We start from the raw sequence: 17,326 nt of genomic DNA on the forward strand, positions 1-17,326 counted from the left end.
GGCAACATTCACAATTACCTCGACTAACCTGTAACCCGGCACATTGACTTGGTACAGCCTCGTTATTGTTATGTAATTTTAGTAAATATTTTCTTAACTCTATTTGAACTGCATTGTTGGTTAAGGGCTTGTAAGTAAGCATTTCACGGTATTCAGCGCATGTTTTTAATTTTAATTGTATTTATTTAACCTTTATTTAACTAGGCAAGTCAGTTAAGAACAAATTCTTATTTACAATGACGGCCTACCCGGGAACCGTGGGTTAACTGCAACCTTTTGGTAACTTGCCCAACGCTCGAACCACTAGGCTACTTGCCGCCCCCCACTTGAGGCTACCTGCCGCATGTGATAAATTAAATTTGATTTGAGTAGTAGTAGTAGTAGTAGTAGTAGAAGTACTAGCAGTAGTAGTAGCAGTACTAGCAGTAGTAGTAGTAGTAGTTGTAGTAAATAGTAATAGTAGTAGTAATAGTAGCAGCAGTAGTAGTAGTAGTGTTTAGTAGTAGTAATAGTAGTAGAAGTAGTAGTAGTAGTAGTAGTAGTTAGTAGTAGTAGTAGTAGTAGTTAGTAGTAGTAGTAGTAGAAGTAGTAGTAGCAGTAGTAGTAGTAGTTAGTAGTAGTAGTAGTAGTAGAAGTAGTAGTAGTAGTAGTAGTAGTTAGTAGTAGTAGTAGTAGTTAGTAGTAGTAGTAGTAGTAGTAGTAGTAGTAGTAGTAGTAGTTAGTAGTAGTAGTAGTTAGTAGTTAGTAGTAGTAACAGTAGTAGTAATAGTAGCAGCAGTAGTAGTAGTAGTTAGTAGAAGTAGTAGTAGTAGAAGTAGTAGTAGTAGGAGTAGTAGTTAGTAGTAGTAGTAGTAGTAGTTAGTAGTAGTAGTAGTAGTAGTAGTAGTGGGTGCAGGAAACCGTTTTTCTTGTAAATACAACCAAATGCACTGATCCTCAAGGCAAATGCACCACCGCACAATATGGAACTAGCTAGATCACAGCAAGTTAACCACGTGTCAACGCAACGAAGCAAAGCTGACAGCTCTCCTCCACAAGGGATTGGCTCGTTTTAGTCCTGTGACACTATAAAGTCAGGTTCGATTCCATTTCAGTTCAGTTCACTCAATTCAGGGGATAAAATTAGATAACATTTAATTAATAAAATTTAAAATTGTCCACTGTTGCTTTAAGAGGACTCCTGAATTTCAAGTCACCTCCTGAAATAACAGAATTTACATGGAATTGAACCCAACCTTTCTTGCGTCACAGTCAGAGAAAGGGAAGGGGGAATGGGGTTCTGAGTTGAAGGACAAACTGCAAATACTGTATATTGATGATATTTAGAAATATAATATATAACTGCATATTCATAGGGCGAATCATACGACTTTGTCTTGCTCAAATTATTACACACTTAATGGTGAAAGCATTTGTAAAAACCACTACAGAAATAAAACTGTACTTGATCACTGTAAACTATGTGTGTGATGCTCACTGTCCTATTTGATTACTGTAAACTATGTTTGTGATGCTCACGGTCCTATGATGTGCATGGTCCTTCAACCCTCTACCAAGGGAAGGGTTCTGGGTTAGAGAGGGCTTGGCAGTAGGCACATTCAGCTCCCATCAAGAGCATGTTCACTATGGCATTGCAACACAAGCCTATGTGGGTGTATTTATTAGGCTATGTACTGTTGTGTGTGTGTCTATGTGTGTGTAGGTCAGTGTCCATGTATGTCTGGGTGTGTTTAACTTATGTGTCTATGAGTAGTATACGTGTGTGCCATCCCTGCCAGAGACATGCAGTGGGGCAGCATGCACCGTAGCCCGGTCCGCCATGGGTGAAGCTTTATGTGCCATCCCTGCCAGAGACATGCAGTGGGGCAGCATGCACCGTAGCCCGGTCTGCCATGGGTGAAGCTTTACACCCAGTCACTCTGTGCACTCCTGTCACACCTTACTCCCCTGGCTCTCACAGACACTAGCATGTGTGTGTGTGTGTGTGTGTGTGTGTGTGTGTGTGTGTGTGTGTGTGTGTGTGTGTGTGTGTGCGTGCGTGTGTGTGATTGCTTTTAAGGAATGTAAGCAGTGGTGCATGTCTAGTGATTGTGAGAGTATTGTCCAGGCTGTGTCCTAATAGGCTTGACCAGCTTCCGTTCCTTTCCTACATTACCACAGATCTGATAGAATTCTTTTACAACACATTTGTTCTTCCTTCCCTCCTTGAAATAATCACTGATTGAATATGATCAGATTAGCGAGAGCAGGAGTTCCACCACATAGCTACATAAAGGTAACTGCCAAAATAGAGGAAACACCAACGTAAAGCGTTGTAGTAGGGTGTTGGGCCACCACGAGCTGCCAGAACAGCTTCAAAGTGCCTTGGCATAGATTCTACAAGTTTCTGGAACTCTACTGGAGGGATTTAATGCCATTCTTCCATGAGAAAATCCCATTACTCCTGTCTCAGGCATCGCTCGATTTTCATGTTAAACAAACCTTTCAGTGACCACTCGTGCCCTGTGGATGGGGGTATTGTCATCCTGGAAGAGGTCACTCCCATCAAGACAGCAAGGTTGAAGGGGATCATTCAGAAAGGCTGTGTATTTATTGCCGTTTACCTTGCCCTCTAAAGGGATGAGTGGACCATGCCAGGAAAAGGCACCCCACACCATAACAGAGCTGCCAGAAGCCTCATTTACTCAAGTGTTAACTTTATTTTGGAACAGATCAGTCAGATCAGAGCTGTGATCACTTCAAGGAAGGGAGGAAGGAAGGATGCATTTGAACAGTATTAAATCAGAACCTGAAGGGTATTAGGACAATGACTACTAGCCAATTCCAAATTGACCTGAAGCCCCTCTAGGTCTATCACGTGTAGATCTGAAAGCATTGGATTGGTATCAGTAATCTGACAACGAACCCATCCAGATAGGCTAGGTGGAATATTAGCTAAATCCTATCTGATCCTTTTAGATCTATACAAGGGGTAGTCCATTTGGGATTGGTCGAATGTCTCTGTCCGGTGACTGGGAGCAGGAGGTCAGTCGAGTCATCTTGTCAAACCTGGGTCAGAGATCAAAGGTCAGGGGTCACTGCCAGGGTGAGGAGTCGAGCAACATGCATCACCACAGTCACACCAGGGAATGGATGCAGTAATTAAAGTATCTCCAAAAAAGTACAAACCATCTACATGTGGATGTTGCAGATGACATGGTTTATAGCAGCATTTTTGGAGGTTGATTTAACAAAGAGTGCGATTGGCCAGGCCAGGTTTCATGGATGGACACATAGTGCATTTTGATTGGATGAATTCGTCAGAAGGGAGAGGGACGAAGTAGTTGCCATTAAGTAGCGTAGAGTTAAAGAAAGCATGTAAAAAAAGATAAAACAGGAAATGAATTGTCATTATGTACACTCATTATTACTGAGTTCAGTTCAGTCATAACACTGCCTCCATACATACAACAGTTCAGTCATAACACTGCCTCCATACATACAACAGTTCAGTCATAACACTGCCTCCATACATACAACAGTTCAGTCATAACACTGCCTCCATACATACAACAGTTCAGTCATAACACTGCCTCCATACATACAACAGTTCAGTCATAACACTGCCTCCATACATACAACAGTTCAGTCATAACACGGCCTCCATACATACAACAGTTCAGTCATAACACTGCCTCCATACATACAACAGTTCAGTCATAACACTGCCTCCATACATACAACAGTTCAGTCATAACACTGCCTCCATACATACAACAGTTCAGTCATAACACTGCCTCCATACATACAACAGTTCAGTCATAACACTGCCTCCATACATACAACAGTTCAGTCATAACACTGCCTCCATACATACAACAGTTCAGTCATAACACTGCCTCCATACATACAACAGTTCAGTCATAACACTGCCTCCATACATACAACAGTTCAGTCATAACACGGCCTCCATACATACAACAGTTCAGTCATAACACTGCCTCCATACATACAACAGCAGGGATATCAACAACTAGGAAACAGATGAAGTTCAAAAAAATATATTATGAGATTACTCCTAACATGAGATTACTTTTAACATCCACACACTAACAAGCTTCCATTGGACTGCGAGGAAAATGAACATGATGGTCAAGTCGTGTGTTTGAATCAGCGCAATGGCAGCTACAGCTTTAACTTGAGTTGACCCAAATTAAAGGCTGCTTTGATGGACTACCACTGGACTGATCCAAGAACAGGGCTTGCTTTTTCATGTTCAAAGGTCCCTCTCAATCAAATGGTGTCTCGGACTGGTCTGACGTCAGTTTAGAGAAGAGGAACCAATTCGACCTGATTCTTTTGCCATTAACATCCACTGCCAGTAACACTTGGTAGGACGGTTTATAGAGCATAGTTGGGGACAGGAGTTTTTCCTCACCATAAGAACTGACAGGAAAAACGAGGGTCTAGTTCAAGTCATGTAGTCAGGAAAAACTCTTGCCACTACTAAGATATTATGTAATCATAATATACATGATATAACATTATGTCAAAATACTATACCCATTGAAATAACATCTTATTTAATGTCTATGATTATGCCTGTGGTCACCAACCTTTGTCATGCAGAGCTACATGATGTTCAAGCTTTTGTTCCAGCCCAGCAGTAACACACCTGATTCAACCAATCAACCAATCAATGTCCCGATGAGGAGTTAAAGGTTTAATCAGATCTGTTGGTGCTGGGCTGGTTATAAACGCATATAGCTCTCCAGGACCTGGGTTGATAGAGTTTAGGGGTTTTTAATGGAAACAAAGGTATAGCTGTCAGGACTGTCTCAGAGACACACAACATTCAAAAACAATAGTCATATTTCATAATATGGTTTATAAAGACATTACAACACACACACACTCGCATGCATGCACGAATGTACGCGCACACACCACATTACCTGCCTGAATACCTGAATAACTAGTGTGTCTACCTCATTGGCTATCATTTTTCACTATCCAACTGGTTGCTAAGTGGTTGCCTGGCTAGAGGAACAGTCTGATTGGCCAGATTGTTTTGAGGCTGGTTATTTGATTGGCTCTCAGGTTGCCTAGCAGATCAGTAGAGTAGTCTGTGTGTGTACGTGCATGAGTGAGTGAGTGTGTGTGTGTGTGTGTGTGTGTGTGTGTGTGTGTGTGTGTGTGTGTGTGTGTGTTAGTCTCCTGAGTATTGTCAGTGGTGGCTGGGCTACCATGATCCTGTGCTCTGCTCTCCACCAACTGGGACAATTATGTAAGGCTTTCAAAATATGTTCATGCTTCACTGAGCAATGCAAGATGCTGTACACTACAGTCTCTGCCTTTCTCTCTGCTTCTCTATGTGCCCCTGCTCTCTTTCTATCTTCCCCCCTCTCTCTCTCTCTTTCCATCTGCCCCCCTCTCTCTCTCTCTCTTTCTACCTGTCCACCCCCCCCTCTCTCTCTACCTGCATCACTCTCTTTACCTCTCTCTCTCTCTCTCTCTCCCTCTCTCTACTAGTCTCACTCTCTTTACCTCTCCCCCTTACACTCTCTCTCTCTCTGCCTCTCTCACTCTCCCACTCATACCACTGAACTTGCTGACACACCATTTCCCTTTCCCACTGTTAATTCCCCTGCCTCCTCACTTACCCCGAGCTCAGTCACTAAAATATCTGTAATGCTGCCCAGGACTGTCACACAGTCAAAAATGTTCCAGGCATCTTTGAAGTAATTCTGTGGGCAGAAGAGAAAGAGGGAGGGGGAAGGGAGTGAGGGAAACAAAGAAAGAGTAGGAAGAAAGGAAAGAGATTGAGGAGAGAAAGGACAAAAAAGTTGAGTCAGTGTCAGATGGCAACAGGCCATCGATTAGACGAGATAAAATGAACGTCAGTTATGCCATATTGAAGTCATTCCAGCAACATATATGACTAGAGTCTGAGAGAAAGAGAGTTAGTTGGTTGGCTTTTGTTGGTTGGTTGGTTGGCTGGCTGGCTGGTTGGTTGGCTGGTTGGCTGGTTGGCTGGTTGGTTGGTTGAAAAAGAGAAGGGATCACAGGATTGTGGTACGTACTGTATTGTGACTGCTGCTGCAGTAGAAGCCCTTTGTTGGGTGCCATGTATAAGCCTGCAGCCAAACTGTGCATTAGGACAGAACTAATTAAAACACATACTCTCTGTGCATTAGGACATAACTAATTAAAACACCATACTCTCTGTGCATTAGGACAGAACTAATTAAAACACCATACTCTCTGTGCATTAGGACAGAACTAATTAAAACACATACTCTCTGTGCATTAGGACAGAACTAATTAAAACACCATACTCTCTGTGCATTAGGACAGAACTAATTAAAACACCATACTCTCTGTGCATTAGGACAGAACTAATTAAAACACCATACTCTCTGTGCATTAGGACAGAACTAATTAAAACACATACTCTCTGTGCATTAGGACAGAACTAATTAAAACACCATACTCTCTGTGCATTAGGACAGAACTAATTAAAACACCATACTCTCTGTGCATTAGGACAGAACTAATTAAAACACCATACTCTCTGTGCATTAGGACAGAACTAATTAAAACACCATACTCTCTGTGCATTAGGACAGAACTAATTAAAACACCATACTCTCTGTGCATTAGTACATAACTAATTAAAACACCATACTCTCTGTGCATTAGGACAGAACTAATTAAAACACCATACTCTCTGCATGTTGGGAGTGTTTGGTGCATGCTGGGAATTGTATGAACGAGTGCGAGTGTTGTCTGGAGTTTCCTTTTCTTGGTGGTTTGCCTTTTTCTATGCATGATTAATGTTATTCATGTTTTTATTTTTGTGGTAGTATTAAGTATATTGTATTATTCGGAATTGCCCTGGTTTTGGAGGGGATGGTGACCCACATGGGGACGTCGCCCCTGTCACTTCGGCACGGCTTTAGGTGTGTTACTGAAGCTACTGTCACTTTCAGTTTCTGGCCGCCGTAGGAGAGAAGGTAGGATACGAGAATGTTGCTTATGCGTCACGGATGAATAAAGCCCTGGTGGTTTTTCTTAAAGAAGAGTGTCTTGTTGATCGGATGGTTGAGCATGACGTACTTCTTAAAGAAGAGTGTCTGGTTGATCGGATGGTTGAGCATGACGTACTTCTTAAAGGAATGTTTATTCAAGTTACGCCGCTTTTTTCTCCGTCAACAAGGGTAACGATTTCAAATGTACCACCGTTTATTCCCAAAGAGCAATTGGAGCGCGAGTGATTGCGGTTTGGGAAGTTTGCAAGATCAATTGAGATTGTCCCATTGGGTTGCAAATACCCGGCTTTGAAACAGGTTATGTCGTTTCAAACACCCGGCTTTGAAACAGGTTATGTCGTTTCAAACACCCGGCTTTGAAACAGGTTATGACGTTTAAAACACCCGGCTTTGAAACAGGATATGTTGTTTCAAACACCCGGCTTTGAAACAGGTTATGTCGTTTCAAACACCCGGCTTTGAAACAGGTTATGTCGTTTAAAACACCCGGCTTTGAAACAGGTTATGTCGTTTAAAACACCCGGCTTTGAAACAGGTTATGTCGTTTAAAACACCCGGCTTTGAAACAGGTTATGTCGTTTAAAACACCCGGCTTTGAAACAGGTTATGTCGTTTAAAACACCCGGCTTTGAAACAGGTTATGTCATTTAAAACACCCGGCTTTGAAACAGGTTATGTCGTTTCAAACACCCGGCTTTGAAACAGGTTATGTCGTTTAAAACACCCGGCTTTGAAACAGGTTATGTCGTTTAAAACACCCGGCTTTGAAACAGGATATGTTGTTTCAAACACCCGGCTTTGAAACAGGTTATGTCGTTTCAAACACCCGGCTTTGAAACAGGTTATGTCGTTTAAAACACCCGGCTTTGAAACAGGTTATGTCGTTTCAAACACCCGGCTTTGAAACAGGTTATGTCGTTTCAAACACCCGGCTTTGAAACAGGTTATGTCGTTTCAAACACCCGGCTTTGAAACAGGTTATGTCGTTTAAAACACCCGGCTTTGAAACAGGATATGTTGTTTCAAACACCCGGCTTTGAAACAGGTTATGTCGTTTAAAACACCCGGCTTTGAAACAGGTTATGTCGTTTCAAACACCCGGCTTTGAAACAGGTTATGTCGTTTAAAACACCCGGCTTTGAAACAGGTTATGTCGTTTCAAACACCCGGCTTTGAAACATGTCTTTTCGGCGACAGGTGTTTATGTTTTTAGACTCACCGGAGTCTGAAACCGGCACATCTGTTCTTACAGTGTCCCAGGTTGGTCGGGATGACTGACCTGATCACTAGCTGGTTCTCTGCACTGGGAGAGGTTTTCTCTTCCCAACAGTTTATATTTTGGGCCAAAGTACAGGTTTAGTCGAAGAGGTGTAATTCTCTTGCTTAATTTTGTGTCAGGGGCAGCTACATTAGCAATATGGAAGACACAAAATAACAGTATTTGGGGACAGGGGTCTGCGGATGTGGTGGGAATGCTGGAGGGGATGTTGGCAGCGAGACTGGGGGTTGAGTTTGCCTATTACAAAATTGTTAACAGCATTGATCTGTTTATGGATATATGGGGTATTCAGAGGCTTTTGTGTAGAGTTAGTGTGGAGGAAGATTTGGTGTTGTGTTTTTAATTGATGTGTAACCACGGTTTTGTTTGAGTGTTTATTGTGTTGAGGGTTCCCAGACCCAATAAATGTTATTTAAATCTAAAAACATTCTCTCTCTCTCTCCCTCTTTCTCTCTCTCTCCCCCCTCTCTCTCTTTCTCTCTCTCTCTTTCTCTCTCTCTTTTTATCTCTCTTGCTCCTCTAATTATTCCCCCTCTTCTCCATATATCTTCCCACCACTCTTCCTCAAACGGTCTCCTCTGTGCCTTTCTCCTCTCCTTCACTCTCCTCTCACCCATCCCTCCGCCTATAGCCATTTGTCCCTCTCAATACCCAGGTGACTGCTACAGTACACATAGGTTATTAACTGGGAAAAACAATAATAATCTCTATACATTTATACACATACTACCAGTAGATAGTAGATAGAGAGACAGATAGACAGATCATTAGATTCAATGTAGTTAGTTACATGTAGTTAGCTAGCTGATTAGTAACATTCTCAGATCGCTATAGGACTATACTTTGAGGGCAAGCTTTGGCATGTTAGATTGATAGATTGCTTAGTTAGTTAGTTAGCTAGTTAGTTACATCTAAAATGCATTCCTATCATCATTGGAAGACGTGTGTGACACACGTACCAGCACTCCAAAGGCGATGATCTTGAGCACACACTCCATGGAGAACAGCGAGGTGAACACGATGTTCAGGTTGGCCAGCACAGCCTCGTAGGCCGGAGAGGCTCCGTCATACTACACACACACACACACACACACACACACACACACACACACACCCACATGCACACACACACACACACACACCCACATGCACACACACATGCACAAATATTTGCACATGCATGCATATACAAATATATGCACATAGACATACACAAGTACACATAAATGCACAATAACACAAATACAGAGACAGAAATAAATGCATAAACGAATGTGACAAATATCATCCAAACACACACAGAGGCACAGACAACCACAGACAGAGAGGAAGACACATCCAAACACACACAGACACAGACAACCACAGACAGAGAGGAAGACACATCCAAACACACACAGATACACAGACAACCACAGACAGAGAGGAAGACACATCCAAACACACACAGACACAGACAACCACAGACAGAGAGGAAGACACATCCAAACACACACAGACACAGACAAGCACAGACAGAGAGGAAGACACATCCAAACACACACAGACACAGACAACCACAGACAGAGAGGAAGACACATCCAAACACACACAGACACAGACAACCACAGACAGAGAGGAAGACACATCAAAACACACACAGACACAGACAACCACAGACAGAGAGGAAGACACATCCAAACACACACAGAGACACAGACAACCACAGACAGAGAGGAAGACACATCCAAACACACACAGAGACACAGACAACCACAGACAGAGAGGAAGACACATCCAAACACACACAGAGACACAGACAACCACAGACAGAGAGGAAGACACATCCAAACACACACAGACACAGACAACCACAGACAGAGAGGAAGACACATCCAAACACACACAGACACAGACAACCACAGACAGAGAGGAAGACACATCCAAACACATACAGACACAGACAACCACAGACAGAGAGGAAGACACATCCAAACACACACAGACACAGACAACCACAGACAGAGAGGAAGACACATTCAAACACACACAGAGACACAGACAACCACAGACAGAGAGGAAGACACATCCAAACACACACAGAGACACAGACAACCACAGACAGAGAGGAAGACACATCCAAACACACACAGAGACACAGACAACCACAGACAGAGAGGAAGACACATCCAAACACACACAGACACAGACAACCACAGACAGAGAGGAAGACACATCCAAACACACACAGACACAGACAACCACAGACAGAGAGGAAGACACATCCAAACACACACAGACACAGACAACCACAGACAGAGAGGAAGACACATCCAAACACACACAGACACAGACAACCACAGACAGAGAGGAAGACACATCCAAACACACACAGAGACACAGACAACCACAGACAGAGAGGAAGACACATCCAAACACACACAGACACAGACAACCACAGACAGAGAGGAAGACACATCCAAACACACACAGAGACACAGACAACCACAGACAGAGAGGAAAACACATCCAAACACACACAGAGACACAGACAACCACAGACAGAGAGGAAGACACATCCAAACACACACAGACACAGACAACCACAGACAGAGAGGAAGACACATCCAAACACACACAGAGACACAGACAACCACAGACAGAGAGGAAGACACATCCAAACACACACAGACACAGACAACCACAGACAGAGAGGAAGACACATCCAAACACACACAGACACAGACAACCACAGACAGAGAGGAAGACACATCCAAACACACACAGAGACACAGACAACCACAGACAGAGAGGAAGACACATCCAAACACACACAGACACAGACAACCACAGACAGAGAGGAAGACACATCCAAACACACACAGACACAGACAACCACAGACAGAGAGGAAGACACATCCAAACACACACAGACACAGACAACCACAGACAGAGAGGAAGACACATCCAAACACACACAGAGACACAGACAACCACAGACAGAGAGGAAGACACATCCAAACACACACAGAGACACAGACAACCACAGACAGAGAGGAAGACACATCCAAACACACACAGACACAGACAACCACAGACAGAGAGGAAGACACATCCAAACACACACAGACACAGACAACCACAGACAGAGAGGAAGACACATCCAAACACACACAGAGACACAGACAACCACAGACAGAGAGGAAGACACATCCAAACACACACAGACACAGACAACCACAGACAGAGAGGAAGACACATCCAAACACACACAGACACAGACAACCACAGACAGAGAGGAAGACACATCCAAACACACACAGACACAGACAACCACAGACAGAGAGGAAGACACATCCAAACACACACAGAGACACAGACAACCACAGACAGAGAGGAAGACACATCCAAACACACACAGAGACACAGACAACCACAGACAGAGAGGAAGACACATCCAAACACACACAGACACAGACAACCACAGACAGAGAGGAAGACACATCCAAACACACACAGACACAGACAACCACAGACAGAGAGGAAGACACATCCAAACACACACAGACACAGACAACCACAGACAGAGAGGAAGACACATCCAAACACACACAGACACAGACAACCACAGACAGAGAGGAAGACACATCCAAACACACACAGACACAGACAACCACAGACAGAGAGGAAGAAACATCCAAACACACACAGAGACAGAGACAACCACAGACAGAGAGGAAGACACATCCAAACACACACAGAGACACAGACAACCACAGACAGAGAGGAAGACACATCCAAAAACACACAGAGACACAGACAACCACAGACAGAGAGGAAGACACATCCAAACACACACAGAGACACAGACAACCACAGACAGAGAGGAAGACACATCCAAACACACACAGACACAGACAACCACAGACAGAGAGGAAGACACATCCAAACACACACAGACACAGACAACCACAGACAGAGAGGAAGACACATCCAAACACACACAGACACAGACAACCACAGACAGAGGGGAAGACACATCCAAACACACACAGAGACACAGACAACCACAGACAGAGAGGAAGACACATATGAAGACAGATAGAGACACTCACACAGGTTAGCACACACAGAGGCAGAAACATTAGTTAAATCAGATAGATAGATAGATATATATATATATATAGAGAGAGAGAGCGAGAGAGAGAGAGAGAGAGAGAGAGACTTCCGTGTTAAGTTATATGTGTGTGAGTGATGTGAGGGTATATATGAAGTGATATAATCAGGGTGTCCAGGCTTGTTGTACCTTCATCATCAGTACGATAGTATTGAGCGCGATCATAGCCATGATTGTATACTCGAATGGCGGCGACACCACAAACTCCCACATGCGGTACTGGAAGCTTTGCTTGTTCTTAGGCATGTGTCGCGTCAACGGTTTGGCATTAATGGCGAAGTCTATGCAGCCTCTCTGGAAACACACACATACACAGACAGACAACAATGGGTTAATATCTCACTGAAAGTGCTGTGGTCTACTATCCTGATCCTGCAAACCCACAGGATGTGTAGGCTTTTGTTCTAAAGATGAGAAGATATTCATTAACTCTTGGTAGGACCGTTATGACACGGTCTGAACCATGTCATCATATGTCATAACAGCTGATATAACTTGTCATAATATATTTATAACCTGTCATAATATGGTCATCACACTGTCATGACCCACATATGTCACCTGTTGTGACATATATTTAATTATTTTATGGCTGGTTATGACACCTACATAAGAGTGTCAAAACCCACATTTCTTCCATTTGTTTGAGTTCCATTTGTTAGAAAGTTTGTAACTTAAGTCCTTTGTTGTTGTAATGAATTCTTTACAGTCATGTTTTTTTGCCATCATATTTTAAATGTTTATTTTATTTTTTAAATTTGATTTCACCTTTATGTAACCAGGTAGGCTAGTTGAGAACAAGTTCTCATTTACAACTGCGACCTGGCCAAGATAAAGCAAAGCAGTGCGACACAAACAACAACACAGAGTTAAACATGGAATAAACAAGCGTACAGTCAATAACACAGTCCAAAAGTCTATATACAGTGTGTGCAAATGGCGTGAGGAGGTAAAGCAATAAATAGGACATAGTAGCAAGTAACTACAATTTAACAAATTAACACTGGAGCGATAGATGTGCAGATGATGATGTGCAAGTAGAAATACTGGTGCGCAAAAAAGCAGAAAAGTAAATAAAAACAATATGGGGATGGGTAGGTAGATCAGATGGGCTATTTACAGATGGGCTATGTACAGCTGCAGCGATCGGTTAGCTGCTCAGATAGCTGATGTTTAAAGTTAGTGAGGGAAATATAAGTCTCCAGCTTCAGCGATTTTTGCAATTCGTTCCAGTCATTGGCAGCAGAGAACTGGAAAGAAAGGCGGCCAAATGAGGTGTTGGCTTTGGGGATGACCAGTGAGATATACCTGCTGCTGCGCGTGCTACGGGTGTGTGTTGTTATCTGTGACCAGCGAGCTGAGATAAGGCGGAGCGTTGCCTAGCAAAGACTTATAGATGACCTGAAGCCAGTGGGTCTTGCGACAAATATGTAGCAAGGGCCAGCCAACGAGAGCAAACAGGTCGCAGTGGTGGGTGGTATATGGGGCTTTGGTGACAAAACGGATGGCACTGTGATAGACTGCATCCAGTTTGCTGAGTAGAGTGTTGGAGGCTATTTTGTAAATGACATCGCCAAAGTCAAGGATCAGTAGGATAGTCAGTTTTACTAGGGTATGTTTGGCGGCGTGAGTGAAGGAGGCTTTGTTGTGAAATAGAAAGCCGATTCGAGATTTAATTTTGGATTTGAGATGTTTAATATGAGTCTGGAAGGAGAATTTAACAGTCTAGCCAGACACCTAGGTACCTGTAGATGCTAGTCGGCCAGGCGGATGGGGACAGCGAACGGTTGAAAAGCATGCATTTATTTTTACTAGCGTTAAAGAGTAGTTGGAGGCCATGGAAGGAGTGTTGTAATGGCATTGAAGCTTGTTTGGATGTTTGTTAACACAGTGTCCAAAGAAGGGCCAAATGTATACAGAATGGTGTCGTCTGCGTAGAGGTGGATCAGGGAATCACCCGCAGCAAGAGCGACATCGTTGATGTATACAGAGAAAAGAGTCTGCCCGAGTATTGAACCCTGCGGTACTACCATAGAGACTGACAGAGGTCCATACAACAGCCCCTCTGATTTGTCTGTCTGATAAGTAGTTGGTGAACCAGGTGAGGCAGTCATTTGAGAAACCAAGGCTGTTGAGTCTGCCGATAAGAATACGGTGATTGACAGAGTCGAAAGCCTTAGCCAGGTCGATGAAGACAGCTGCACAGTACAATCTTTTATTGATGGCGGTTATGATATCGTTTAGTACCTTGAGCGTGGCTGAGGTGCACCCGTGACCAGCTCAGAAACCGGACTGCACAGCGGAGAAGGTACGGTGGGATTCGAAATGGTCTGTGATCTGTTTATTAACTTAGCTTTCGAAGACTTTAGAAAGGCAGGGCAGGATGGATATAGGTCTATAACAGTTTGGGTCTAGAGTGTCACCCCCTTTGAAGAAGGGGATGACCGCGGCAGCTTTCCTATCTTTAGGAATCTCAGACAATACGAAAGAGAGGTTGAACAGACTGGTAATAGGGGTTGCAACAATGGCGGCGGATAATTTTAGAAAGAGAGGGTCCAGATTGTCTAGCCCAGCTGATTTGTACGGCTCCAGGTTTTGCAGCTCTTTCAGAACATCTCCTTTCTGGATTTGGGTGAAGGCGAAGCTGGGGTGGCTTGGGCAAGTAGCTGCGGGGGGTGCAAAGCTTTTGGCCGGGGTTGCGGTAGCCAGGAAGAAATCATGGTCTCCATTATTGTGGATTTATCGCTGGTGACAGTTTTACCTAGCCTCAGTGCAGTGGGCAGCTGGGAGGAGATGCTCTTGTTCTCCATGGACTTTACAGTGTCCCAAAACCTTTTAGAGTTAGAGCTACAGGATGCAAATTTCTGTTTGAAAAAGCTAGCCTTTGCTTTCCTGACTGACTGTGTGTATTGGTTCCTGACTTCCCTGAACAGTTGCATATCGCGGGGACTATTCGATGCTATTGCAGTCCGCCACAGGATAATGTCACGACTTCCACCGAAGTCGGCTCCTCTCCTTGTTCGGGCGGCGTTCGGCGGTCGACGTCACCGGCTTTCTAGCCATCGCTGCTCCATTTTTCATTGATCCATTTGTTTTGTCTTGTTTTGCACACCTGGTTTGCATCTCCCAATCACACTGCATGTATTTATTCCTCTGTTCCCCCTCATGGCTTTGTGTGATATTGTTTGTGTTACGTGTCATGTTTGACTCACCAGACTGGTGTTCGTATATTCTGTGTTTTGTCACGAGGTGCGTTTATTTGTTTGAACATAATTATTGTGACTGTTTGCTCATTTGGCACTTTTGCCAATTGGCTGGAGGTTTTGACGCAGTGGCGTCCGTCTGTTGGTTTCTCCTGCCTCAATAAAGTGTGTCACAACTCTCTGCTCTCCTGCACCAGACTCTACCAATACGCACACACCTGACAGATAAATAACTTATGAACATCCTGTGTCACTTTACTAGGACTAAGAAAATACACTTTATGACACTGTCAATTAGCATTATGACCATATTAATCATATAAGCCAGATAGGCCTATCATGTACATGCCATCAGTCAAAAAGAGGGTGTCTTGTCCTGATCCTGAAATCTGCTCCTGCATTCATCAACAGAGCATTGGGGTAGGTGCATGTCTGACATCAGCGTGTGCGCAATTATAATTATAATTTAACATGGTCAATTTAAAAACAATTATACAACATACTGTAAACATACTGTTGACACGTAGGCTGTGGTGTAATCAGATGTTTTGCCTTGTGTGGTAGGTTTTGTGGGTTACGACACTCTTATATAGGTGTATATATCTCACAATATATGTCACAACAGGTCTAAATATATGACCATATTGCAAAAGGTTATGACCGTGTCATAATGTGTTATGTCGCTTGGTGTCAAGTAAAGTGTTACCGAAGTTTCCCAATGGGCGTAGACATCGATTCAACATCTATTCCACGGTGGTTCAACATCATTTCATTGAAATGACGTGGAAACAACATTGATTCAACCAGTGTGTGAAAATGTATGTTATTGTTACAACCAATGTGTTTCAGAAAATGCCTTCATTAGGCTTTTGTTCTAGAGCTTAAACATTTGATTTAACTATTTGAGACCTGCGGGACTAGATTACACCACTGGGGGGCGTTGAACGCCGGCCATCTGTTCTTAAGGAGAGCATGCTAGTCACGGTCCCAACTGAGCGGTCCCAATCTCCCTTGGATGTTTTTGTCACACTCTTAAAAGCCTGGGGTTGTTACAAATAATAGCTACACATTTATTTACAATTCCCAAGTGGCGCAGTGGTCTAAGACACTGCATCTCAGTGACAAAGGAGTCACTACAGACCCTGGTTCAATTCCAGGCTGTATCATAACCGGCTGTGATTGGGAGTCCCATAGGGCGGTGCACAATTGGCCCAGCGTCACCCGGGTTAGGGTTTTTGCCGGGGTTGGCCGTCATTGTAAATAAGAATTTGTTCTTAACTGACTTGCCTAGTTAAATAAAGGTTAAATATATATATATATATATTTTTAAAAACAGTATCTTTGCCATCACTTTTTCATGTCATTCTTCTCCAACCTCTCTGCCTTCTCCCTTCCACTCCTGTCCCTCTCTTCTCACCTCGTTTTTCTCTAAACTGTAATCCTCCATCATCTTGTCTCCTTGCTCCTGGAAAGTGATGATGATGAGAGCTACGAAGATATTGACGAAGAAGAAGGGGAAGACCACGAAGTACACCACGTAAAAGATGGACATCTCCATCCGGTACCCCGGGCTCGGGCCCTGATTCTCATAGGTCGCATCCACTGAATGTTTCAGCACCCTGGTGGAAGGTAGAGAGGAGAGAGGGATGGTTAGGAT

The 17,326-nt window shown here is 43.5% G+C and overlaps 1 protein-coding gene across 1 annotated transcript in view; it reads right to left on the reverse strand.

Annotated features, from left to right (window-relative positions):
* Positions 1 to 17,326, reverse strand: part of LOC139365086 (voltage-dependent P/Q-type calcium channel subunit alpha-1A-like) — a 174,695-nt gene that overhangs the window by 58,274 nt on the left and 99,095 nt on the right. The window contains exons 30-34 of the mRNA XM_071102459.1: positions 17,087 to 17,288; positions 12,596 to 12,760; positions 9,270 to 9,380; positions 5,643 to 5,726; positions 3,169 to 3,171 (exon numbers count right to left, since the gene is read on the reverse strand). Of these exons, the coding sequence (XP_070958560.1) occupies positions 3,169 to 3,171; positions 5,643 to 5,726; positions 9,270 to 9,380; positions 12,596 to 12,760; positions 17,087 to 17,288 (565 nt within the window). The remainder of the gene's footprint in view (positions 1 to 3,168; positions 3,172 to 5,642; positions 5,727 to 9,269; positions 9,381 to 12,595; positions 12,761 to 17,086; positions 17,289 to 17,326) is intronic.

This window comes from Oncorhynchus clarkii, chromosome 13 (genome assembly GCF_045791955.1).
Source record: "Oncorhynchus clarkii lewisi isolate Uvic-CL-2024 chromosome 13, UVic_Ocla_1.0, whole genome shotgun sequence".
Classification (NCBI taxonomy): Eukaryota; Metazoa; Chordata; class Actinopteri; order Salmoniformes; family Salmonidae; genus Oncorhynchus; species Oncorhynchus clarkii.